Consider the following 24711-nt stretch of genomic DNA (forward strand, 5'->3'; position numbering starts at 1 on the left):
TTTCCTCTAACCATAGTTTAATGCTCAGAGAAAGAATTGGAAAAGTGAATGTGAATTTTTGAGCTGGCACGTGGAGGTATAAGTTTTGATTTCTTAGCCGTGTCATCTTCCATTGTAACAGTTAAAAACCACATTCTCCAGAATCTGCAATCCCTTCTCTTCCAGTTGTCTTTTACTCTCAGCATCAGTGAGTGAAAGCATGCATATTACTGTGTTTTTCAGGTACCAAAAGAACATCTTTTGGTCTCTATTCCTCTCTTGATTAATCATCTTCAAGCTGAAAGTATTGTTGTCCATACTTACGCAGCACATGCTCTTGAGAGGCTGTTTACCATGAGAGGGCCTAACAACGCCACTCTGTAAGTATTTGATTCTAAGCAATTTTAATTTTTTCAGCTTAGGGCGGGAACTGTTCTGTGCTGGTCAAAGATCTCTGACTATATTCATAATGTCAGTAGTTTGACAATGTGTACTTTTCTCTCATTTAATTATTCTGTGTCTCAGTCCAAAAGGATGAGGCGATATGCTAAAAATAAATATGACATAAAGTTAAATAGGAAATTGGAGCAAAGCAAAATCACAGGGTGAGATTGCTAAAAAGAAACGTGCGTCCAAGGATCCCATAGAGGAGTTCAGGAAACTCCTGAAATTTATGTGCTGTCTTTTTGCAGCCGAGGGGAAGAGGGCGACTGGAGAGTTAACGTTTTCAGTGTCCTTGAGAGTATAAACAGTTACTCAGAAGGCAGCTCAGAAATGGGCCTTCATTAAGAGAGTGTCTTAGCAACATCATGTGACAGTTGTTTTTTTCCCTGGCTGTTTTTGTATGATTACTCTGTGCGAAGATAGGACACAACTGAGTAGAAGTAATTCTCTAGGGTCCCAGAGAGTAGCTCTTCTGGCCTGAGCCGAGGAGAAAATGTAGAGGAATGGACGGTCTGCATGTCTTTCAGGCCATTCTTCAACAGTGTTATTTATTGAAACTGAGCTTTGGGTAAGAGATGGAAAACCATTCTAGGTTCTTTTCTTCATAAGAACTTGAAGTTGAGGTATTCTCAGTGGTCAATTAAGGGTTGAAAGAACATCCTTTGAGGTGAGTCAAATCAGTAACTGTCTTCAGGCCTGGAATTCAGGCCGAATTCATGCAGCTGCTCCACGTCCAGAAAAGCAGATGACTGAGACTCTGAGTCTGAGCTCTGTTCTCGATAGTGATGGGTGTGAACCCAGGGTGCCCTGTGCAGCTGTAGATGACGTCCGGTTTGCCTGGTTTTTGGTTTGTGTTTGATCCCACATGTGCCTTTTTAGGAACTTAACATTAACACATGTAAACAGCTACTTTCTTAAGCTGTCTGTTGATCTTGGTGGTGGGAGACAGCTCGCTATTATGCCGAGAAGTGTGATTCAGTGGTTGCTGAGGGTGCTCCAGCGTGGCCGGCTCAAGCGTTGGCAGTGACTGAAGCTGTTTTCTCATCTATAGCTTTACAGCCGCAGAAATCGCACCGTTTGTTGAGATTCTGCTAACAAACCTTTTCAAAGCTCTCACACTTCCTGGCTCTTCAGAAAATGAATATATTATGAAAGGTAGGCCGTTTCCCTGGTATACAGACTGTAAGAATCCCGTCTCTGATTTACAGGGGTGAATGCTCTGAGTTGTGCTTCAGGTTACATAGTCTATGGACCAGATACTGTTGGTTAAGAATTAGGTAGGCTTAGATATTTTTAAATGGAAAACATTTTGTTTACTGCTAACTGTTTTCAGAAAAAATTTAACCCTAGTTTGATGTAGAGTTACTCTTGTTAAAGAAAAAGTAACAGGCTCCCTTTTTCTTTACCTGGATTGAATTTCTTGAAGGCAAAGATCAGCTGAGACATTTCTTGATGGCATGTTAGACTAGGTCTTGGTGTGAAACCTGGGTACACTTTCTAGGCTCCACACATATCCTGCCTCCATGGAGCTACTGCCAAGAATATGGGCAGCTGTAAGCACCTGCCCACTGCTACATCAGGAGAGTGTCGTGGTGACAGTTCCGACTTGAGGGGCAGTGTTAGTCACTGTTGCACTCCAAGAGCCTAGCTGTGTCTCACTCATACGAAATGCTTTGCAAATAAACTGTCCCTGATGGCAGGTCAGGTCCCCTGGGGTAGGGTATGTTGTGTATGTGTGTGTATGTGTGTTCATATGTGTGGATAAGACTGTATCTAGGTGTGTATTTGTGTGTTTTCAGCACCATACTTCTCCCTACGGTGATGCGTGACTACTATTGTTTAATGTCCGTTCCTGTGAGGTTAATTGGCGTATAGTCTCATTACTGTGTTTTTGGGATATGCGAGAGCACATAGATGTGATATCTTCTCAATAAGTACTATTGGATGAGTGAGTGAATAGACTCCGCCAGCCCAGAGCGGGGCACTGGTCCTTCCTCTAACCCCTTGACCCAGCTCAAGAAACACTTTCTCTAGAGAGTACGGGGTCTGTAGTGGTTAGCTAGATGGAAGGTGAATCTGCCTCAGGTAGACACAAAGTTTAGGAGGCAAGAGAGGATATCTGTGCCTGACATGTAGCTGCTGTACTTAGTAAGCATCTATTCTACTTGTGCAGAAACAGTTATGTATATTTTTAGCTTAATAATGATATATCTTCCATGCCACATGATTTTAGGCATCTGTTAATGAGCAGCATTCTTGTGGTGTGGACCTTCTGCAGCTTTATATGTATTTTTAGATTTATGGGGGGGGGCTCCTAATCTCTCTCTTTGGAGGGAGATGTGCAGGTGGTTTCTCTCTGTTTTTGGTAGACTGCAATGTGTCCGTTAGGCTAGGGCTAAACTGCCCCTGATTTCTAAGTGAGAGAGACTGGAAACTGCTCTTCCAACTGCTGAACAGCCACCTCCCCCACCCACCCCCACCCCCCGTCATTTTACCACTTCCTCCTGCTTCGTGTCTGCTTCTTCACTTATTATTTCTAATTGTCCCCCTTTTCTTTTAAGCCTTAGGCCTTCTGAAAGTAGCCAAACTGTTTTCAGGCCTTGGTGTAATATTGAAAGGAAAGGATTGTTTTTAAATAGAGCGATCTGGGGGGTTGTTTAAGGGTCTTAAAATTTTGGTGATGAATCAGTGGACTGTTTTTTTATTCTTTCCCTAATCACTACTTTGTTCAGAAGTTTAACTATTTGTTCTTGCTGTTTTTATATTTTACAGCTATTATGAGAAGCTTTTCCCTCCTACAAGAAGCCATAATCCCTTACATCCCCACCCTCATCTCTCAGCTTACACAGAAGCTATTAGCTGTTAGTAAGGTAACAAGACCAGTTCTAAAGTATAGTTGCTGTTTAACTTACACTCCAAATTGTGTGAGCCTCAGAACTCTCTGGCAGTGGTTCAGGCATCGGAAAACTCTGGATTCCTCCTGACCAGTAGTTAAGTGGCTTTTAAAAAGTATGGGGAGGTCTTAGATTGGAGACTTGGCAGCAGTTACCTTTATAAGTGCAGGCCCAGAAATTGAAAATGTTTCATTTGAATTATTCTCATTTTAAAAAGTAACATGTTTCATTGAATCAAAAATTGATCCGAAGTGATTTTAAGTGGCGGAAAGAAGAAAGCAGGCTTTGTACAAGTGGACACAAAAAATGCTACTCAGATTTTTATAATATGGTGCAGTCCTTTGTGTCTGGTCTCCTTTACTCTTATTTCCCCCAAGTAAAGTCCATTCCTTTTGAACAGAAATGTTACAGATAGGGTGGCTCAGCGGTTTGGCACCGCCTTCAGCCCAGGGTGTGATCCTGGAGACCCAGGGTCGAGTCCCATGTCGGGCTCCCTGCATGGAGCCTGCCTCTCCCTCTGCCTGTGTCTCTGCCTCTCTCTGTGTCTCTCGTGAATAAATAAATAAAATCTTTAAAAAAAAAATGTTACAGATATTTTGATTCTTATTAATTCTAAGATTTAGAAAATAAAAGCTTAATGCTGTCAAAATTGAGATGCCTATTCCTAATTAGTCTGTGGAAAGGACATACATTTATAGAAGTATGACAGGGACTTTGGAGGACAGTGATCATTTTCCCACTGAGTTCTGAGTAAGGGTGTTGAACTGCTTTTGGTCCTTGAGGAATTGAGAGAGATGTCAGGTTCTCCCCTGCCCCCCTTCCCCCACCATCTTCTGAGTTCATCAACTTCATATGGTAGCCTTCCAGGGATTCCATTTGAAGGAAAATAGGGTTATGTTGCTTTAAAAGTTTGAAAACCACTGATAGAAAAGATTGTCACTCTGCAGATACATTAAGACCCGTAGAGGTTAAGGCTTACCCAAGGTCCCATACAAGGCTAGGGACAGAGCCAGGACTTACATGTCCCTGCTCGTTTCTTCCACAACTGTTTACAGTGACGGGTCTAGGAGAGCACATGGATTTAAGACAAGTTCCTTATAGCACTGGGAGCTGAAGCTTGTGGAGTTGTCTCCCTATGACTCCTGAGTTATTTTTCATAGTGGACTTTAGCCCATTAAATCCCCAAAGAAGCAGGCATTAGTGATTATTGTTTTCTGAATTTTAATGTCCATATAAGACTTTAACATATATATAGGCAAGTGTAATTGATGTGTCTTTAATACTGATTTTTTAAAAAGATAGTCTCTCTTAATGTATTTTAGCAAGGGTAGGTATTTTATTTTAGGTATTTAACATAGTCACTTGGATTATTGGAAAATGGTAAGTTTTCTGTTTTTAATTTCAGAACCCAAGCAAACCTCACTTTAATCACTACATGTTTGAAGCAATATGTTTGTCCATAAGAATAACTTGCAAAGCTAACCCTGCTGCTGTTGTAAATTTTGAGGAGGCTTTGTTTCTGGTGTTTACTGAAATTTTACAAAATGATGTACAAGGTAAGTTAAATGAAGTTATTTTCTTTCTTTCTTAATAAAACTATTATAGTGGCTAATAAAATGGAGCCTGCCTGAGAGGTACGTGCCTTGTTGTGGGAGCCATTAGTTATGAAACTGACATCTCTGTTTTTACTTTTATCAACAGAATTTATTCCATACGTCTTTCAAGTGATGTCTTTGCTTCTGGAAACACACAAAAATGATATCCCGTCGTCTTATATGGCCTTATTTCCTCATCTCCTTCAGCCAGTGCTTTGGGAAAGAACAGGAAACATCCCTGCTCTAGTGAGGCTTCTCCAAGCATTCTTAGAACGTGGTTCAAACACAATAGCAAGTGCTGCAGCTGACAAAATTGTGAGTGAGATTTATTGTGATGTAACTCATTTTATAAGGTAGCTGAAAGAAACTGAGGATGGCAAATTTGTAAAAATACTTCATTTAAAATAAATGTAACAGGGAAGTAGTAGAAAATATTGTGTATTTTATTATAATTAGGTAGCCTTTACTTTCTTTTTTTTGTTTTAACATTTTATTTATTTTATTAGAGAGAGAGCTAGCGCGCACGCAGCAGAGACACAGGCAGAGGGAGAAGCAGGCTCCCTGCAAGCAGTCTGATGTGGGACTCGATCCCGGGTCTCCAGGATCATGCCCTGGGCTGAAGGTGGCGCTAAACCGCTGAGCCACCCGGGCTGCCCACAATTAGGTAGCCTTTAATTATCTCCATGGTAGAAAATTAAAAAATAGAGCCAAGTAGGTTAATTTCAAGAACTTGACTTTAAGGCTTATTATGATAGGATATTTTCTATCTACACTTCAAAGTGAGAACAAAAGCAAAAACGCTTAACTATTAGAGTATGCACCCTTTTCCAAGATATCACCTGCTTAAGGTCTAACTTTTGGAACAGTTAATCCTTGCCTCTTTAACTGAGTATTATTTGATCTAATTTGTTGTAGCCTGGGTTATTAGGTGTCTTCCAGAAGCTAATTGCATCCAAAGCCAATGACCACCAAGGTTTTTATCTTCTAAACAGTATAATAGAGCACATGCCTCCGTGAGTATGAATATAACCCTCATTGTATGATTACTCAAGGACTATGAGGTACTTAGAATATGCTGACTTAATACACTGTTGCTTTTATTCAATTCTTTAGTGAGTCAGTTGATCAGTACAGGAAGCAAATCTTCATTCTACTATTCCAAAGACTTCAGAATTCCAAAACAACAAAGTTTATCAAGAGTAAGTAAAATCATTTGGCTATTTTTACAGAAATGATGAGGGAAAGTAGCTAAAACCCTTAGCCTTTATGATTACATATAAATGATTTATCAGTTATAAGCTTTTTCTGTATTCTAAGATTTCTGTATTCTCCAAATATTGTAACTTTTAAATATATTGTATTCCAAAGGTTAGTTTCTAAGTTTAGATATCAAAACATTTTTTTGTTTATACTGTATGTTAATTGTATAATAAAGGCAAATTTTTTTTTATTTTTTTTTAATAAAGGCAAATATTGATGTCAGAGTTAGCCATTTTAATGATTATAAGTATTTCACTGGGAGACTTGTGCTGAAATGCTTGTTCAGCAGTGAGGCCTCTGTACTGATACTCTGCATCTCCTTTCAACAGGCTTCTTAGTCTTTATTAATTTGTATTGCATAAAATATGGGGCACTGGCACTGCAAGAAATATTTGATGGTATACAACCAAAGTAAGTTTTGTTTTTATTATTTACTGTATTTTTTAAAGCAAAAAATTGACCTCTTTTAGCAGAAACCAGTATCTCTATTATCTTCGTGTTTTTTTTTTTTTTTTTTTTAAGATTTTATTTATTCATGAGAGACACAGTGAGAGAGAGAGAGAGAGAGAGAGAGAGAGAGGCAGAGACATAGGCAGAGGGAGAAGCAGGCTCCATGCAGGGAGCCCAATGTGGGACTCGATCCCAGGACTCTAGGATCACACCCTGGGCTGAAGGCAGTGGCGCTAAACCGCTGAGCTATCTGGGCCGCCCATCTTTGTGGTTTTCAAAATATTCTTAGAACTGTTGAGTTGCAAAGGAGAAAATCTCTGCAAACATTTTTCTAACTCCCAGCCCTGCCTCGACACCATCTGTGTTCTGTGTGATTCTGGATGGTTGGGATTCTCTCCAGGAGGCTGCCTTTGTTATGGCTAGTAGTGTGATTTTTCAGATAAAGGTCTTTGCTTTTCACTTAGTATATATATAAAGAATATAGTTAGGTAGTATTTCCTATTTCATGGGGAAAGGAAGGATAGAAGGAAATGATAGAGAACAATTTAGAGAAAAGAACTTGTAAGACCTCCATTTTGGTATTATGTCAAAAAAATTCCAAATTGACTGTAATGTAAAAAATGAATTCGTCTGAAAAGTAGTACCAGAAAATATGCTTTCCACCTGTAGAGATTTGTGGGGAAATCAGTTTCGTGCACTTATAGTGAGTAATCTTTCTGTGGAGCAAAAAGGAGGCACTTTTTACTTAGAGTATTAAAATGTCCAGTATCTTTGATACCCACTATTTCCACTTCTGGTAATTTTAGTGAAGTAGAATACTGAGGATGTTACATCATTAAGTGTCATGAAAAACTTTGCTCTTAGGATGTTTCCAATAACATTGGAATTGTTGGCCAAATAACTTTTTTAATATAGCCATTAACATTTACATCTGTACAGGTATGTAAGCATAGGGAGTTGAAAAGTTCATGATCTAGTAATGTTAAAATTAGTTACTGCTGGATGGTGGGTGATGGGCAGTTCTTTATTTTTTTTCTCTTGCCTGATTTTTCAGAGATTTTTTGAGTAAGAAAAACACAGGAGACAGAAAAGTAGCTGTGAAGATTCCACTTGAGCATAGACAATGATATTTCACAGAAGTTGTTGGTAGCACTTGGCCACTGGGTTTGAGGTTTCACTGTCTTGTCATCTCTAGGTCTCTGCCATTCAGTTGACCAAAAATAATAGCCTAGTTTTTTTGGATTTTATTATATTCCTAAGGAGTCAGTATAAATAACATCTAAACATTTCTCAGTTCAATTATAGTGATGGTCTAATACTTTACTTTAATAGAATGTTTGGAATGGTTTTGGAAAAAATCATTATTCCTGAAATTCAGAAAGTATCTGGAAATGTAGAGAAAAAGATTTGTGCGGTTGGCATAACCAAATTACTAACAGAATGTCCTCCAATGATGGACACAGAGTATACCAAGCTGTGGTAAGTACTCCAGACCTTTTGGAAATTACAATTTTCTTCCCTTATGGCTGCAGAATTAAGCTTATACTCTTGAGGGCTGAGAATTGGGTTTTCATCTTAGGTTCTCCACTAGCAACCATCAACCAAGACAGGACAATACGGGTCCTTCTGGGCCTAGAAAGATCTTGTTTCCTGATTCTTAACTTTATCGGAGGGGGTTCATGTGCCCCTCTGAGAATCTGGTGAAAGCTTCTGGTCTCCGTGATCTCTAGGAATGTTTATGACAGATACCCAACTAAATTCGCTTAAATCTTTAAGAGGAGAAACTGAATAGACTAAAGAGTATCTTATGTGCTTGTGCTCAGACTGGTATTCCTGGCTTTTCTCCACCTCTTGTGAGAACCTTTTCTCATTTTGGGTTTACTCAGGCACTCTCTTCCAGAAAGTGATCTGACGATTCAAGGCCTATCTTCTAACTAACTTCTAGCAGCAGTGAAGAAGGCTTCAGTCACAGCCAGCTGGACAGCTCTGGGAATGGTGTAGTTTCCATAAAGGAAATTGGGCTGTTGTGGCCAAAAGAGGTGAAGAATGGTTTCAGAGGATAGGTGCAAGATCTGATGTCTATCTTCTATTTCAAAGGTCCCTTGTAGCTCTTGAGACTGCCTCAATAATTTGTGTCCCTGAAGAATTGCTTTTTGTTTAGATCTTCAGAAGTATTCACTTAATCTTTTGTCTCCTTGTTTCCTTCAAATCCAGGACTCCTTTATTACAGTCTTTGATTGGCCTTTTTGAGTTACCTGAAGATGATACCATTCCTGATGAAGAACATTTTATTGACATAGAAGATACACCAGGGTATCAGACTGCCTTCTCACAATTGGCATTTGCTGGGAAAAAAGAGCATGATCCTGTGGGTCAAATGGTGAACAACCCCAAAATTCACCTGGCGCAGTCACTTCACAAACTATCTACCGCCTGTCCAGGAAGGGTAAGTGACTGTATTGTCAAATCACTCTGATTAATGGACACCTTTCTGGGAAGGCAAGAAGATAGTAGTTATTCTGGTGCCTATTTTCATTGGTCAGCATGATCAAACATCCCACTGAATTACAGTTAGGCTTTAATTTTCTTTAGTTAGAATGATATGCTATAAATAGATTTTTTTTTTTTAAAGCATACGGTTTCTGGAATAAAGACAAAGCTGAAGATAAATCCCCTCAACATCCCCCGTCCCCCCCCCCCCCCTTTAAGTTGAAGCTTGAACTCATGACTCCCAAGAGCAAGAGTCTCATGCTTTTCTGACTGAGCCAGCTAGGTACTCTAAAACCTTTTGAATAGAAATGTATTTATTTCTAAGCTTTTTTTTTTTTTTTTTTGACTGCAACATATGCAAATAATGGATCATAGAGTAATCCTAATAACGGCTGTGAAGTTGGATTACCCAGCAATTTTTATAAGATCTTCTAGAGTTTTCAGTTTTTTAAAGAGATTTTATTTATTAGAGCAAGGGTGTGTGCACAAGTTGGGTAAGAGACAGAGGGAGAGGAAGAAGTAGACTCCCCGCTGAGCAGGGAGCCCAGCTTAGGGCCTGATTCCAGAACCCCGGAATCATGACCTAAGCCAGAGGCAGACGCTTAACCAACTAAACCACCCAGGCACCTTATTTTATTTTATTTTATTTTATTTTATTTTATTTTATTTTATTTTATTTTATTTTATTTTTTATTTTACTTTATTTTTTATTTTATTTTATTTTATTTTTTATTTTACTTTATTTTATTTTACTTTATTTTTCTTTTCTTTTTTCTCTTTTCTTTTCTTGATTTTATTTATTCATGAGAGACACAGAAAGAGAGGCGGAGACATAGGCAGAGGGAGAAGCAGGCTCCATGCAAGGAGCCCAACGTGGGACTCGATCCTGGGTCTCCAGGATCACACCCTGGGCTGAAGGCGGCGCTAAACCGCTGAGCCACCCGGGCTGCCCAGGCGCCCCATTTTCAATGTTTTATTATAGAAAACATCAAACACATAGAAACACTATAGTGAACTTCACAAATTACCAGTATCCTACCAATCTTGTTATATTTGTTTCTCCTTGGGCATCATGTCATTTCACCCATATGCACTTAATTACGCATCACTAACCAATAGGGTTTTTTTTTTGTTTTATTTTTGGCAAATCCCTCCAATGCCACTACCCCACTGAACAGCAGTAATTCCTTGCAGATTTGCTTTTTAGACCTATTCAGTTCTGAAGGCATAAAGCAGTTGAGATCCTTGGGATCCCTGGAAGAGTCATTGGTGACAGACTGCCCTTCCCATGCTGTGGCAATTCTGCTAGAGAATGTGGGGGTCCTGGTTTGTTAGGCTCTTGAACAACCAGCATGTTTCCCATCTCTCGTAGGTTCCATCAATGGTGAGCACCAGCCTCAATGCAGAAGCGCTCCAGTATCTCCAAGGATACCTTCAGGCAGCCAGTGTGACACTGCTTTGAACAGCACTTTCCAGATTGGCTAAGCCCACGATGGTTTCTGAGGAAATCACATAGATATCTGAGCACAGCTGCATTAAAGCAAGTTTTCCTTTTGAACTTGTCACAAATTCCATCTTGTAAAGAATATTAAATGTTGCTTTAAGCTGAACCTTGAGCAAATTAGGTGGTTTGTGTGATCATAAATAGAAGTGGGTGACTTTCCAGTGTGCAGCTTCAAGGGACAAGTATTAGTAGCCCAGTATATGATCATGAGTTGAGCAAGTTCAGTACATGATCATGAGTTGAGCATCTGCACTGTTTGGATTACTTTGAAATTTTGACGGACGCAGAGTGTGGAAACTTTTGTTACTAAAATCTTTTGTTTTGAGGCATCACCATTTGTGTTTCTCTCATCCTTTGTATTTTTGTTTCCTTAAGCTTTTATTGGAAATGTGAATAAGTAAAGCATCACTGCTGTTGCCAAGAAATGCATATTTCATAGTTTTAAATCTAATCAGCAATAAAAAAAAGAGCCCTCAAATATGTATCTAAGAACATCTTCAGGATAAGTTTTTGGTGCTAATACTGTTATAATGAATGACTTCTTTTAAAAAATTGAAATTCAAACTTAGTCTTTCCTTACCAGGGAAAAGGGAACATTTTGGCTTGGGTCTATCAGAACTTTCCGGGACCCATTTCTAGGCGGCAGCATGAACTCTGGGCCAGATGGTTCCTTCTATGGATCGAAGAGAAATGCCCTGCCTGGCTTCACAAAGCTGTAGAGTACTTTAGACAGCACATTTACCCTTTTTTGAGTGTCTGTCTTATTTGCAGATTGGTGGTTACTTGGAACTTTTCAAAGTATAGCATCTTAGAACCTGAGGTCTGGATGAGCCACAGAAGTGGGTATACACTAGCCAACAAGGCTGCCCTGGGTAGGTTCTGGGACAGTACCCTTTTTTTTTTTTTTTTAAGATTTTATTTACTTATGAGAGAGAGACACGCACACACAGAGGCAGAGGGAGAGAAGCAGGCTCCAAGCAGGGAGCCCAATGTGGGACTGAATCCCGGGACTCCAGGATCCCGCCCTGGGCCAAAGGCAGGTGCTAAACCACTGAGGTTTAGACCATCTTAATTGATAGGTGCTAAATTACTTCTGGAATTATCTGTTCAATGGAGATTAAATTTTTATTTATTTATTTATTTATTTATTTATTTATTTATGATAGTCACACAGAGAGAGAGAAAGAGAGGCAGAGACACAGGCAGAGGGAGAAGCAGGCTCCATGCACCGGGAGCCTGATGTGGGATTCGATCCTGGGTCTCCAGGATCGCGCTCTGGGCCAAAGACAGGCGCTAAACCGCTGCGCCACCCAGGGATCCCTGTTCAATGGAGATTAAACTAGAATCTCATTCTGTACACATCAGTGATTTCTTTTAAAATTAGGGCACCTTAAATGCTTTTTTCTACACATGTTGTTTCTGTTTGTTTTTTTTTAAAAGATTTTGAGAGCGCGAGTGAGTGAGCATGAGCAGGGGAGGGGCAAGAGAGTGAAAAACACACTCTGTACTGAGCATGACATGGGGCTATCCCCGGACCCTGTGATCATGACATGAGCTGAAGGCAGACACCGAATTGGTTAACTGAGCCACCCAGGTACCCTTCACATGTTTTTTGTAGTGTTGCTTGAGAAACTGTCCGGCTTAATCTTAAGTGTTCTTGTACCAATCTACTCGTTTTTGTCTTGAGATAGTAATGGAAGTATTAAGTCATATATTTACTATTTACGTGGTCAGTGGCAGAAGAATATTGAGACAGTACTGGAATCTACTTTTGAAGTAGAAACAATTTCATACAGGTAAAAAGTCTGGAATAGAAAACAGCTGGTGGGGATGGCTTATATTTGTTGCTTATATAAGCTCTGAGAGCACCCATTTGGGTCAAGCTCTTGGTGAACAGTTAAGTAAATGCACAGCACATCCTGTTTCACAGAACCCTTGCTTCAGTATCTTAACTTGGAGGACTGAGCAGGTTGTGAATTTTTTTCTTCAGATGACTGAGAAGATGGTTTGTTTTGTAAATGTGCCTTTTCTGAACAGAAAAACTGGTATCTTAACTCTGGCACAAGTCAGTAATTCTGTTTAAAAATGATTAAAAAAAAGATTTTAGTTATTTATTCATGAGAGACACACAGAGAGAGGCAGAGGGAGAAGCAGGCTCCATGCAGGGAGCCCGACCTGGGACTCAATCCTGGGACTCTGGGACCCCGCCCTGGACCAAAGGCAGATGCTCAACCTCTGAGCCACCCAGGTGTCCCAGCTTTTAAAGGTTTTAAGAGATGGTATATAGTAAGTTTTTGACAGGTCTTAGTGACTTCCTCAGTGATGATGTGATTACCATTTCTTTGTCGGTATAGAGAGTTGGGGTCATACTTTGAGATCGGGCTAACCTGGGTTTGAATTACTCTGTGACTGATATGTGTGACCTTGAGTAAATGACTCAGCTTCTTCACTTTATTATTCTCATTTTTCAGAAGAAATCAGTCACCTTCAGGACAGCTAAGATGTAAAATGTCATACTTTAAACAACATATACAAAAGCTATTTGATTGTTTAGGGTGGGCTTGGGGGCACGCAGGGGTTTTGGCTGGGTAGAAGTGTTTGTTAGCAGTGCAAAACACTGCTCTATCTTACCAGTAGTGTAGAAGCTGGGGTGGGGGAGCCAGGGTGGTGGTGGGAGGCGGTGTTGGAAAGGCTTTCCAGAGGAGTCCTGGCCCAGGTAAGGCACCTGACTTCCAGGGTAGTTTTAGGGGGAAATGTATCTAAACTGCAAAGTTCCTCCTGAGGGCCTCCTCCTGGGCCCATGGATTATTTCTGCTGTTTGAGCATTATCTCCCTTTTTAGCAGACTGATTTTTAAAAATACATTTCTGATTATAAATGTATTTTGTTGGAAACTTGGTAAATACAGAAAAATATTTAAAAATCATTTGTATTCCTACCTTCAAATATTTTGGTTTTCTTCCTCTACCCCCTACCAAAGTGGAGATCATTTATAATTTTACATACTTTTTGAAAAGCTTAAATATTTAATAATAATTACTTGGTAAATATCATTTATCACTGTTGGAAATTATAAACTCCTTCCTTATGTGTCAGTCTTTGTATGTTTCCTGATTATGGAATTAGCAGTTATCCTGTGGAAAGGTTCATGCTAGTTCCTGCAGCACAGCCTGCCCCACACTGTGCGTTTTGTCTTGTGTGCGCCCTAACCAATTTGGCTTTGATCCAGCTGTTGCACACCGTGGTAACTGAGCGCCAGGCTTCCACCTTCCGCTCTTAGAGGCAACAGCTTGCAGTGCTGGGGCCTTTTTTCTTCCTCATCTCCTTGATTGATGGATCACCCCCTCCCTGCTATGAAAATTAAGAATCCTTGTAGCCTCCTAAGCGGGGGTTTTTTTTGTTTTGTTTTGTTTTGTTTTTCTTTTAAGGTTGTTTTCAAGTAACATTTTTTTGATTCTTTTATCTTCAACTGGCCACTGTCTCTTGATGACTCCATATTGATGATAAGGTTGCTCCGATGTGCTTGCTCTCCCTTCACTGTCACGCTGTCACACGAGAGGATGCCTCGTTGTGTGTAGTCCTTTGTCCCCTGGGCTTTATCTGTAGGTCTCTTTTAAAGGGAGAAAAGTGAGAAACCATACTTGAGTTAACGACGGCAGAAGTAGGGCTGAGTGCTGGGCTTGGCAGTGCATAAAGGTTCCATTTCTTCTTTCCTGGGTCCAGTGTCTGGACTTCTGCATTCCTCAAAAGAGAATGTTCTCAGAGTCAAGATCAAATGGACTTGCTGCTGCTTTTTATCACGCTCCTCTCGGTGGCTAAAAGCCACATCTTATTTTACCTTGTATTGTAATTGGATCCTGGCTTGTGCTTTTTTTCCTGGAGTTGCTAGTTTGCCTTTTCATCCTGAGGGTCGCATGGTATCCCTTCAAGCTCTTCTCTGAGGTTCTCTTTTTACCGCACACTGCTCTTGGGGGCCAGGGTAACTTCCCAGATTGCTAGAGCTCCCTGGCAAACCTGCCACTTCCAGTGTTCCTGTTCCTTGGAAACAGAACGGGACATGAGCTTTTGGTTCAGAATCTGACAGGTCCACAATCCTGAATCATGGGAGGCACAGGACGTTCCCAGGTCACACAGCTGGATGGAACTGTGATTCACCCCCAGGCAGCATAGCCTCCTGAGCACAGGGCTTCCCGAAAGTTAGAAACAAGTAATTAATAAGGGGATGATGGTGAGGTATTCTGTTCAACGTGACCTTTTGTTCCTTGGAGAAACCGGGTGGCCCAGATGTGTGACTGCAAGGCCAGACTTGCCCTTGGGGCCACCCTGGGCTATTCCTAGGGACTGCTCTTTTGTAGGGCAAAGGAGCTTCATGGGCCATTGAAAATGACTTACGGTAATGGTAATTTCTGGTGGATTCCCTAGAAGAGCTAAGAAGTCCTGGTTACAGCCCACTGCCCATGGACAGCTCCCCTTATCCACCCACCCTTCTGCGTGGTATGTGTTAAAGGCTGTTTTTGAAACGCTCACATGTGGCTGGAAAATGCAGTCATAAATTCTACGGAGTTACGTATTTCTGGGTTTCCTCCCTTCTCAGACGATGTGCGAGAAAAACGTAGCAACAGGGAAGCGTTGCCCATGTGAACAAAGAGCCGCAATAGGCAGACCAGTGCTGAAGGGAGACCATTTAATGGGAAGTGGGAACAATTAGGAGAAAAGCAGCGTATTTACTGTGAACCATTAAGTTAGGGTCCCCCTTTCTGAGCCTAGTGGGGAGATGATTACTGCTCCCAGGTACCTGGGTTTCTGCAGCAAACATCAGCAGAGGAAGACCTCCTGATCTGTCTCCCAGGCGAGTCCACAGGGCAAAGGGAAGAAGTAGAGCCCAGCACCCACCAGGTCCTGCCACTCACAGAGCAGGCTTAGTGTCCTGGGAAGGCGGGACAGCCCCCTACCATTATGGACCCAAGTGGAGGGAGGAAGTCGCTACTGTGGCCTGCTGAGCATCCTGATCAGAGAGGCTGCAAGACCCTCCCAAGGAGGGGCAGTGAACGAGGGGCACCCAAGGAGGGTGGGGGCAGTGAACGAGCTGAATGCCACGGGTTGCCCCAGCCATGTGAACACCTCGCCCTGGGCCCTGACTCTGCCACAATACACTTGGCCAGTCCCCCCGCCGCCCCCCCGCCAGTGTCCTAAACAGGCTGTGTAGGACATGCCCTTCAGAACCAAGGCTAGACCCACTAGCACTAGCAAGTCTCCAGAGCCGGGGCAGGGCGTGTCCTTGTTCAGGGCGTGTCCTGTTCAAAAGCAGCTTTTGTGGTGCTATAGGAAGAACCGCTGCCATTTACAGCTATTTTGTGTTAGGAAAAAACCACTACCAATGTCATTGCATAGAACAGTGATTCTCCGGGTACCACAGCATCACCTAGAACCTCGTTAGAAATTGACATTCTTTTTCTGAGTCCCAGACCTCCTACACTAGAAATTCTGGAATGGGACCCAGCAGCCTTTTACTAGCCCTCCACCTGATGCTCAGGGACTTAGGATAAAGCCAAGTAAAAGCGAATCAATCAAAAAGACACATGGACATGGTAAAAGCTGTGTACCCTGCTGGAAAGGGTCTGAAGCTTCATGGCCTCAAAAATAACATATTTAAAGATGTGAAATTAACCACTCTGGTTTTGCACAAAGGGAGAAAGAAAGGTAGGTCCTGCTGGGAGCTGCGGGCCTCAGTGGACCTCTTACAAAACTCATCCATTCCCTACAATTCCAGTTGAGACAGATGCAAATTCTTGCTCTCATGGAATCTGTCACTATACATTTTCTTGGGAGACTTCTAGGGGGCTGGGGCCTTGCCTACATCCCCGTGGGAAGATAGGACAGAATGAGCAAGATTAGGACTATTTCTAGCATTGAATCTGGCAAATTTCTCTGCATCAGCTACCCTGGGTGGTAGACCAGGAGCGGCCAGCTAGTGTCTGGCAGTAATAAGAACCACAGAAGGTATTTACAAATAACTTCTAGAACCGGGCAGTCCTGGTGGCGCAGTGGTTTAGCGCCGCCTGCAGCCCAGGGTGTGATCCTGGAGACCCCAGATCGAGTCCCACGTCAGGCTCTCTGCATGGAGCCTGCTTCTCCCACTGCCTGTGTCTCTGCCTCTCTCTCTCTCTCTCTCTGTGTGTGTGTGTCTCAATGAATAAAATAAATAAAATCTTAAAAGAAAAAAACTACTAGAACCAGGTGCTCAGAGAAGCTATTGCCATGTATGGTCTTAACTGTGAGAGAAGTGATTTTCTAATTTACAAATCGAGAAACAGGCACAGAGAGGTGAAATAATTGGAAGTCTCAGCAAAGAGGGCCAGGGTGGATGCACTGGCCAGCAGCTGTCTAGTTCAGCACACAGCCCTGCCCTCTGAGAAGGCCCCTGCCCAGTTCCTCTGCCACATGCAAATGTCTGTCCACCTACACTAGGCACCCTGGTTCTTCATGGGGTGAGCGCTTCACAGCACAGAAGCCTCGTCTACTTGGACGTCTGCCCTTTGCCATGCTGCTCCCTCATGCAGGCCATTGGGAAAATGTTACCTGGCCAAGACAAGCAATGACAAAAGTTGTCAAACCATCTCAGAAAGAGTTGGGCCAGGTCTAGAGCCACTCAGACTTTGGGGCTTTAAGGGGATGGACTGTCGCCGACAAAATCTCCAGGCCCTAACTCCTCAGACTCAGCCACAAGCTAGCATGTCCCGCTGCCCCCCCCCCCCCCCCACGTTAGGGGAGGTCTGCACCTTTCTGGTTTCCTTAGGTGGGGTCTGACTCACCCTTCAACTGTATTGACACTGTTCTTGTCCTTGGGTCCAACAAGCCAAGCAAACAGGATGTCACATTAGGGCCCAGAGAACTTTCAGGCACGTCCTCCCAAACCAGTGGGCACAGGCTTGGCATACAGGACACACCAGCCACAGTTCTCCAGCGGGTATTTGTGCAGAAGAGCAAAGGCCTATGAGGCTTGCTTCCAAACCCTAGAAAATCGCCAGCCATTTCTTGGGGCAGCCTTTTTGGCAGCCAGAGGAAAATACATGATTAAAAAAGCAGATACCGAACACGGTCTCAATGACCGGATTTGGATAGGTCCTCTAATTAGGTCTGCTCACTAATCTATCCACGCTCAGCACCATTAGAGGTCAGAGACCGACTCACTGCTGCTTCTGCTGCCACCTAAGAAGGAAGGATGTCCTGATGAGCTGAAGCGACCAGAGCCCTCAGGATACGGCGGGGCGGGCACTGGCCTATCAGACGCTGCCGGCTTCTGGCCCTGCTCAACTATGTAACCGCACCATTTCATGTGCGCTGCACACGTATCGTGAAAAGAACCATGTGTGAAAGGGGATAGAAAAAATAAGATGGAGGGTTTTGGGGGAACTTTCAAATTTTCTAATTTACTTTTAAATTTAAAATCATCAAAAAAACCACTAAAGACTACATTGTCATTGTAGGCCTAGAGGGTTTGTCCGTCAAAGTAGGTTTTGAATTATTTTTGGGAACACTACAAAGGAAATAATATCCTTTTTTATTTGAAAGATCTTTTTAAAAAAAGATTTTATTTACTTATTCATGAGAGAGAGAGAGGGACTGGCAGAGACACAGGCAGAGGGAGAAGCAGGCTCCATGTCGGGAGCCCGACGCGGGACTTGATCCCGGGACTCCAGGACCACGCCCTGGGCCAAAGGCAAGCGCCAAACTGCTGAGCCACCCAGGGATCCCTATTTGAAAGATTTTTAAGTAATCTCTACACCCAACATGGCACTTGAACTCAAATCTGAGATCAAGAGTCACAATCTCTGCTGACTGAGCCAGCCAGGTACCCGCAAAGGAAATCTATTTTAAAAACTAAACTTGGGGGACACATGGGTGGCCCAGTGGGTTAAGTGGCCAACTCTTGATTTCGGCTCAGGTCACAATCTCAGTGTTGTGAGATCAAGCTCCGTGTTGGGCTCTGTGCTCAGCGGGAAGTCTGCTTGAAGATTCTCTCCCTATCTCTCTGCGTGTGTGCACTCTAAAATAAATCTTAAAAAAATTACACTTGGGCTATTAAGCACATACTAAGCAAAGCAGTACAAATTTCCTAAATTGTATATAATTTTGCTAATAAAACATGGATTCTATTTAAATTACAAAGAAGTCTAATTATAATTAGAATAAGGTGCTTTCACATTTATGGGTTTTTATTTTTATTTTTTAAGATTTTATTTATTCATGAGAGACACAGAAATAGAGAGACAGAGACACAAGCAGAGGGAGAAGCAGGCTCCATGCAGGAAGCCCGACGCAGAACTCGATCCCGATCCCGGGTCTCCAGGATCACGCCCTGGGCCGAAGGCAGGTGCCAAAACACTGAGCCACCCGGGCTGCCCCATTTAATGGTTTTTTTAAAAAAAGATTTAATTGACACAGCGCATGCGCCCAAAGCAGGGAGAACAGCAGGGAGAGGGAGAAGCAGGCCCCCCCATGGAACAGGGAGCCTGACACATGGGGCTTGATCCCAGGATCACCACCTCAGCCGAAGGCAGACACCCAACCAAGCCACCCAGATGCCCTCACGTTCACTTTCAGGTGTATATTCTACGTATACACTGTATCCATCAAATACAGCAGTGCAAGTGTAGGGACAAGAAATTCCAAGAAAACACTGGTGCTGCTTTTATGCATCGAAACCTTTGCCCTCATCTCTCGAGTTAGCCATTGCCTCTTAGAAGCCTCCACATTTCTTTTAAAAACCTATTGAAGAAAATTGGGCTAATTTCTCCCCACCAATCCAGCAATGCTCAAGTACTTAGAAAATCTATTTATGGATTTGGAAATTTCAAGTAAATTTTTGTCTCTTTTTAAGGGCACACACCTTAAACCAGAGATGGTAGTGGCCGTGCCAGTCCCCCTAACAGACCCTGGGATCCAGGCCAAGGCGGCTGTCACTGGGCATTCACCCCGCAAAGCTACGCCTGTCTGGTCGGTGAACAGGGAAAGGAAACCTAGTGTCAGAAGTGACCTTTTTTCTAAGAGCTGTAGGTCACATTCCTGTGGCCCAAGAAGGCCTTTTAAAACCAATAAAACAGCCAGCTCTGGGGAAATTGTCTTTACTCATTAAAATCCCCCAAGGAGAAGAAGAACTTTACAGTCCTGCTATAACACCTGCGCACTCCCTGTGGGTGATCGGGGCCCAACCCTGTCTGTCCCAAGGACCACGAGAGCCTCTCCCCTCTGAGGATCCACAAATCCTAAGACCCACAGTAGTCTTGTGGCCTGACCTTTAGTACCTCTGATTACTTTAGACCTGCCTCTTAGGCACCTCCCTGTCTCCTTTCCTGCCTGCAGTCTGGAAACCAGGACTGCCACGTACTGTCCCTGGGGCAGAAGCACCTTGTTTTGGCTCTAAGGTTCTTGTAAGTCTGAGAGCACAAATGGGCAGAGAAGGGAGTGCAGACTCCCTTCCCGGGCAGCTCTGTCCAAGCCTGCCGAGGAGCCCTCTGCAGCAGAAGACGGCGGCAGGGGGTGAGAGCTTACAACCTAAGAACATCCAAGGACATCCTTCCAAAATAGCCAAAGAGTTTGTCACCCTTGGAAAACTGCCTTTCCAGGAAACCTGGAAATCCTTTTACACCATCCCCGATAATCGGGGAAACTTGCCCATTCTGGAGTTTTGGCAATCAGGACCAAACAGCCACCTAGAAGTTGCGAATTACTTCAAAAATGGGACCATTCTCTTCCTATCTTCCTTTTGCAGCATGGAGGTCGTGGGGGGGGGGGGGGGGAGTGTAAGGCAGGGAGCAGAGTGCGGGTGGAGGCGGCATGGCCGCGAGATGCGTGAGGACACTGAGCAGCAGTGGCAGGCAGTAGGTGGCTGCAAGGCTGGGGGGTTGGCTACAGTCTCGGTACTGGGGAAGATACTAAACACAGAGGAGGGCTGTGAGGAATCACTATCAGTGCAGGGCTTCTAGATATATGTACACTGGATGAGTGTACACACATGGACACACGCACATGCACACCTAGACACAGACCTGTTTCATCTATTTCTGCTCAGAAGGCCTAGAAAACCCCCAGTAGCAGTGAGTGCTCTGAGGCCCGGATTTTGGTGGTTTCATTTGTTTTTTGATTTGTTTTGTTGAGTAATATTCTGTGCTCAGCTTGGGGCTTAAATTCACCACTCTAAACTCATCACATGCTCTTTGGACTGAGCCAGCCAGGCGCCCCCCAGACCCTGGTTTTAGATGCTGTCGTCATGAAAGGGGACCAGAGCTCCTTGGAGAAATGGCAGACTCCAGGACTGGGGAAGGGGACAGGTTTTTCCTTTCATGGCTTTTTATCCCTGCAATGCTGACGAACCCCCTTCCGACCATGTCATTCTGGCAGTCCAGCCCACAGGCCAGTTCATAAGAGCGAACCACCTTTATGAGCATCTTCCAAAAATACAAACCAGAAAGCTGCCAGGCCATTTCCCAGCGGCCTGGTTGCTGTGCCTCACCTGGACTCCTCTGGGTGTGAGAGCACCTGCAGGACGGGAGGAGACTAGCAGTTGGCAAGCGGGGGTGGGGGTGGGAGTGGTGGTCCTCTCCTCCTCTGGCTTACTTCTTTGGGTGACAGTGTCTGGTCCAGACAAGAGGCACCTCCCCTCACCCGGTGCCCACACGCCGCACTTTCACACCCTCACTCACATCTTCCCTCACCTTCTTTAGTTACTGCTCAAAAGGACCAAAAATTCATTAGTAGCTGTTTATTGATCAATGGTTTGATATAAAGTTATTTCAGATCTTCAGAATTTTGCCCAAACAGAAGTCACGAGCATTACAAAGTGTTTTTTTTTTTCCTTCTTAAAAAAAGGGTAAGAGGCAGGTTGGGAGGGAACCAACCTAGCAGTAGTGGCATTTGAGAATAAATTAACAAAAAAAAAAAAAATTTAGTATTACCATTTATTGGTGACAAACACTAAGTTTTACTTACATTCCATGGGGAGAAGAAATTCCAGCGTAAACAATGAATTGAAGCAGAACTTAACTTGCAAGGCTACGGTGCTTTTCATCTGGACCATATGCAGGACCTTACTGCACAGCTTCTGTGCACAGTAACACAACATCAAAAGCAACACAGTTTCAGAGATAAACACAGGTCATTCTTTTCAGCCCTACATGGAGATGTAATCAACAGTACAAAGCACTCAAGGAAAATCCATCTGCGGGTTTATATGTACTACATGGAGACCATATCCTGTAGTGTAGTGAAAGCTACGTGTCCTCAAGAGCCATATGTATATACACACAATTTTTTTAATAATCTTTAAAACAAAGATCAAAGTTCATTTGTTTAAGTCCTGTTGCATTAACAAAAATAAAATAGAAAAGGAACCAAATGATCATTAAAGTTTAAAATTCCTAAATCGTCCAATTTATACAACTGTGGGAGACTTCATCAAGGACTCTGAGAAGTCCAGGACTGTTTCAGGCAAACCAGAGGGCACGCTATTTGCAGCACTGAAATGGTCCTGGGTTAGTCCAATAAAGTCAAAATGTATAACCACATACACATGGATATGATCTTTGCTGATTAGATTACTGAGTCAGTCTCAGACAAGTTTCTAAACTGTGCTATGTAACTAGATACAATTGAGAAACTCTCAGATGAAAATTTATATAGTGTCATTTTCAATCAAAAGAAAATAATAAAACTAAGAATATGTATCTCTTTTGGGAGAGAAAGCAGTGGTGATGGTGTGGGTGCCACAGGAGGTGGGGGCCAGAGCACACTAGAATGGTTAGTTGGCGCTGAGTAGGAAGCATTTGATTTTCTCTGGTGCTTTCAGCTCTGGGACTGGTGTACGGCCCCTCTCCCCAGCAGGGGTGTCCAGGGTTTGTCCCAAGGGTTTGAGTGAGCCAGTCTGAGAAAGGGTCGTGCTCTGTTTCCTGTTTCTTTCACACAGCCCCAACAGCAGCGACCACAGCCCAGCACCGAGGTGCATGGGGCCACTGGGCAGGCTCTGCTGTGCCCCCCTCCCCAGCAGCGGCCTGTGTGTGGGGACAAAACACAGCACCCTCGAGCGCAGCCCCAGCCGCCTCCTTGTGTTCCCGTCTTCGTCACCACTGCCGCCTCTGGTTCTTTACCCAGCACGTCTCTCAGCCCACTGGAGGTATCAGAAATTCCAAATTCTCAAAGCAGTTTCAGTATTTTCAGTATATATGTTGGGGTTTTACAACGGTTCGTGGCCAGAAAAGGTTCAGCACCTCCCACACCTTCAAGGAAGAAAAAAATGAAAATGATGCCAGTTTTGAAATATAAGAGAACTTAACCCATGTTAAAAGAAGAAATTAGTAGACACTGAAGTCCAATAGGCACCAGTTTATGATCACGGAGTTCAAGTTTTCTCAAGATGTACCACCAAGTGAAAAAAGCAATGAGGAGAATGCGTGTAGTATGTGATCTCCAGGAGAAAAGGAGTAACGTAAAGAAAGGACTGTATTTGGGACTCCTGGGTGGCTCAGTGGTTGAGTGTCTGCCTTTGGCCCAGGGCGTGATCCTGGAGACCTGGGATCGGGTCCCACATCGGGCTCCCTGTGTGGCGCCTGCTTCTCTCTGCCTGTGTCTCTGCCTCTCTGGGTGTGTGTGTGTCTCTCATGAATAAATAAATAAAATCTTAAAAAAAAAAAAAAAAAGGGCTGTATTTGCACAAAGAAACACATAGGAAAGACAGGAAAAAAACTAACACGTGATCTCTGGGCCGGGGCTGCATGAGGGGCAGAGCTGACCACTGGGCACCTCTGAAAATCACTGTGGGTCTGAACCCTGTGAATGTATTACCTATTCAAAATTTTAAAAAAACTAGAGCTCTGCCCACAACTAGGGAGACCTTTCAGGGATAGGGACAAAAGTGATGGAGGGGAGGGAGTGTCCCGCTACTGAGTTGAACAGTTTGAACTTAATGCAAATGAACAGAACAGCTCACTCACACAGACATTGGTCCATTTCCTGTTCTTGGCATCTCTGTACTCGGTTGGTCCAACTCAGACAGCAACTTTAAGATGTTCAGTGCAGCCTAGCAGGGACGAAAGAGAGAATCAGAGCACGACCCCCCACCCCAGGGCCACAGCACAAGACCCTGTTTGAACAGGGAGGCAAGGGACCACACAGGCAGTCCCACTAAACCACACTTTGTCTTAATGTTTCAACTTTTAATCTGAAATACAAATTACAAAATAAATTATCCATGTTTACCTCCCTGAATCACTACCTCTGTTAAATTTTATTATATCCTTTAGTATTTTTGACTTTGTGGCAGACTATGTAGTTTGAATCCTGCTTTAAAACAAAACCCTGTTGCTGCCCGAACTTGGGCCTGTGGTCTGCGTTCTGGAAGATGAATGGACATGGCTCATGGCAGAGCTCCAGGATCCAAGTCCCATCCCCCAGGTCAGCACTTCCTTCAGGGGAAGGAGTATCTAAAGCTGATGAATTCTGATGATGAGCAATCAATCCAACAAACTAAGGAAGAAATCTTCAAAAATATGAAATCTATAAAACCACCAAAGTCTACGGGAGACCCTTTATCCCATCTTCCCAAGGCCAGCAAGAGTCAGGGGCCAGGACCACTGGGTAACGTACCATGTCATGGCAGGACTCCACATCCTTTCCAATACCGTGGCTGATCAGAGGTGGCTGAGAGGAGCAATTGATAAGAGATACAAATTCGTTCTTGTTGTTTTTGGGGAAGTCTTTGTATTCAACCTGAGGGGAAAAGAAAGCTGAGGCCAAGAAGGGAAGTGGCAAATATGGCCGGGGCCCAGCAGACAGGGAGGGACACCTCTTTCCCCCGCTCTCAAGCTGACATGGCTCCACCAACTCCTGCTCTGTTGGCAAGACCCTGTCAGAGGGGCCTGCTGCTAGGGGCCCCAGCTTCTACAATCTTCCAAGAACCTTGATGTCTAACCAAAAAGCCTAGTCGGGGGTGGGCAGGTAGTGGGGGAGACTAAACACCTGGTCTGAAAGAAGCCGTATCTTTTACTAGGCAGAAAGGACCAGAATACTGAAACCATTCTCGCTATAACTACCATTAAGATTAG

General features: G+C 43.4%; 2 protein-coding genes across 15 annotated transcripts in view; one reads left to right on the forward strand and one right to left on the reverse strand.

Annotated features, from left to right (window-relative positions):
* Positions 1–10948, forward strand: part of CSE1L (chromosome segregation 1 like) — a 46868-nt gene extending 35920 nt beyond the window's left edge. For both annotated transcript variants that reach the window (XM_077873505.1, XM_077873504.1), the window contains 11 exons: positions 223–359; positions 1475–1578; positions 3196–3293; positions 4723–4873; positions 5019–5227; positions 5828–5925; positions 6026–6111; positions 6502–6583; positions 7955–8101; positions 8837–9068; positions 10485–10948. In XM_077873505.1, the coding sequence (XP_077729631.1) occupies positions 223–359; positions 1475–1578; positions 3196–3293; positions 4723–4873; positions 5019–5227; positions 5828–5925; positions 6026–6111; positions 6502–6583; positions 7955–8101; positions 8837–9068; positions 10485–10574 (1434 nt within the window). In that variant the 3' untranslated portion in view covers positions 10575–10948. The remainder of the gene's footprint in view (positions 1–222; positions 360–1474; positions 1579–3195; positions 3294–4722; positions 4874–5018; positions 5228–5827; positions 5926–6025; positions 6112–6501; positions 6584–7954; positions 8102–8836; positions 9069–10484) is intronic.
* Positions 10949–21362: 10414 nt separating this feature from the next.
* STAU1 (staufen double-stranded RNA binding protein 1) overlaps positions 21363–24711 on the reverse strand; it is a 54288-nt gene continuing 50939 nt past the window's right edge. For all 13 annotated transcript variants that reach the window (XM_077873524.1, XM_077873521.1, XM_077873520.1 and 10 more), the window contains 3 exons: positions 24254–24376; positions 23602–23687; positions 21363–22887 (listed from right to left, as the gene is read on the reverse strand). In XM_077873524.1, the coding sequence (XP_077729650.1) occupies positions 22872–22887; positions 23602–23687; positions 24254–24376 (225 nt within the window). In that variant the 3' untranslated portion in view covers positions 21363–22871. The remainder of the gene's footprint in view (positions 22888–23601; positions 23688–24253; positions 24377–24711) is intronic.

Source organism: Canis aureus, chromosome 26 (assembly GCF_053574225.1).
Source record: "Canis aureus isolate CA01 chromosome 26, VMU_Caureus_v.1.0, whole genome shotgun sequence".
NCBI lineage: Eukaryota > Metazoa > Chordata > Mammalia > Carnivora > Canidae > Canis > Canis aureus.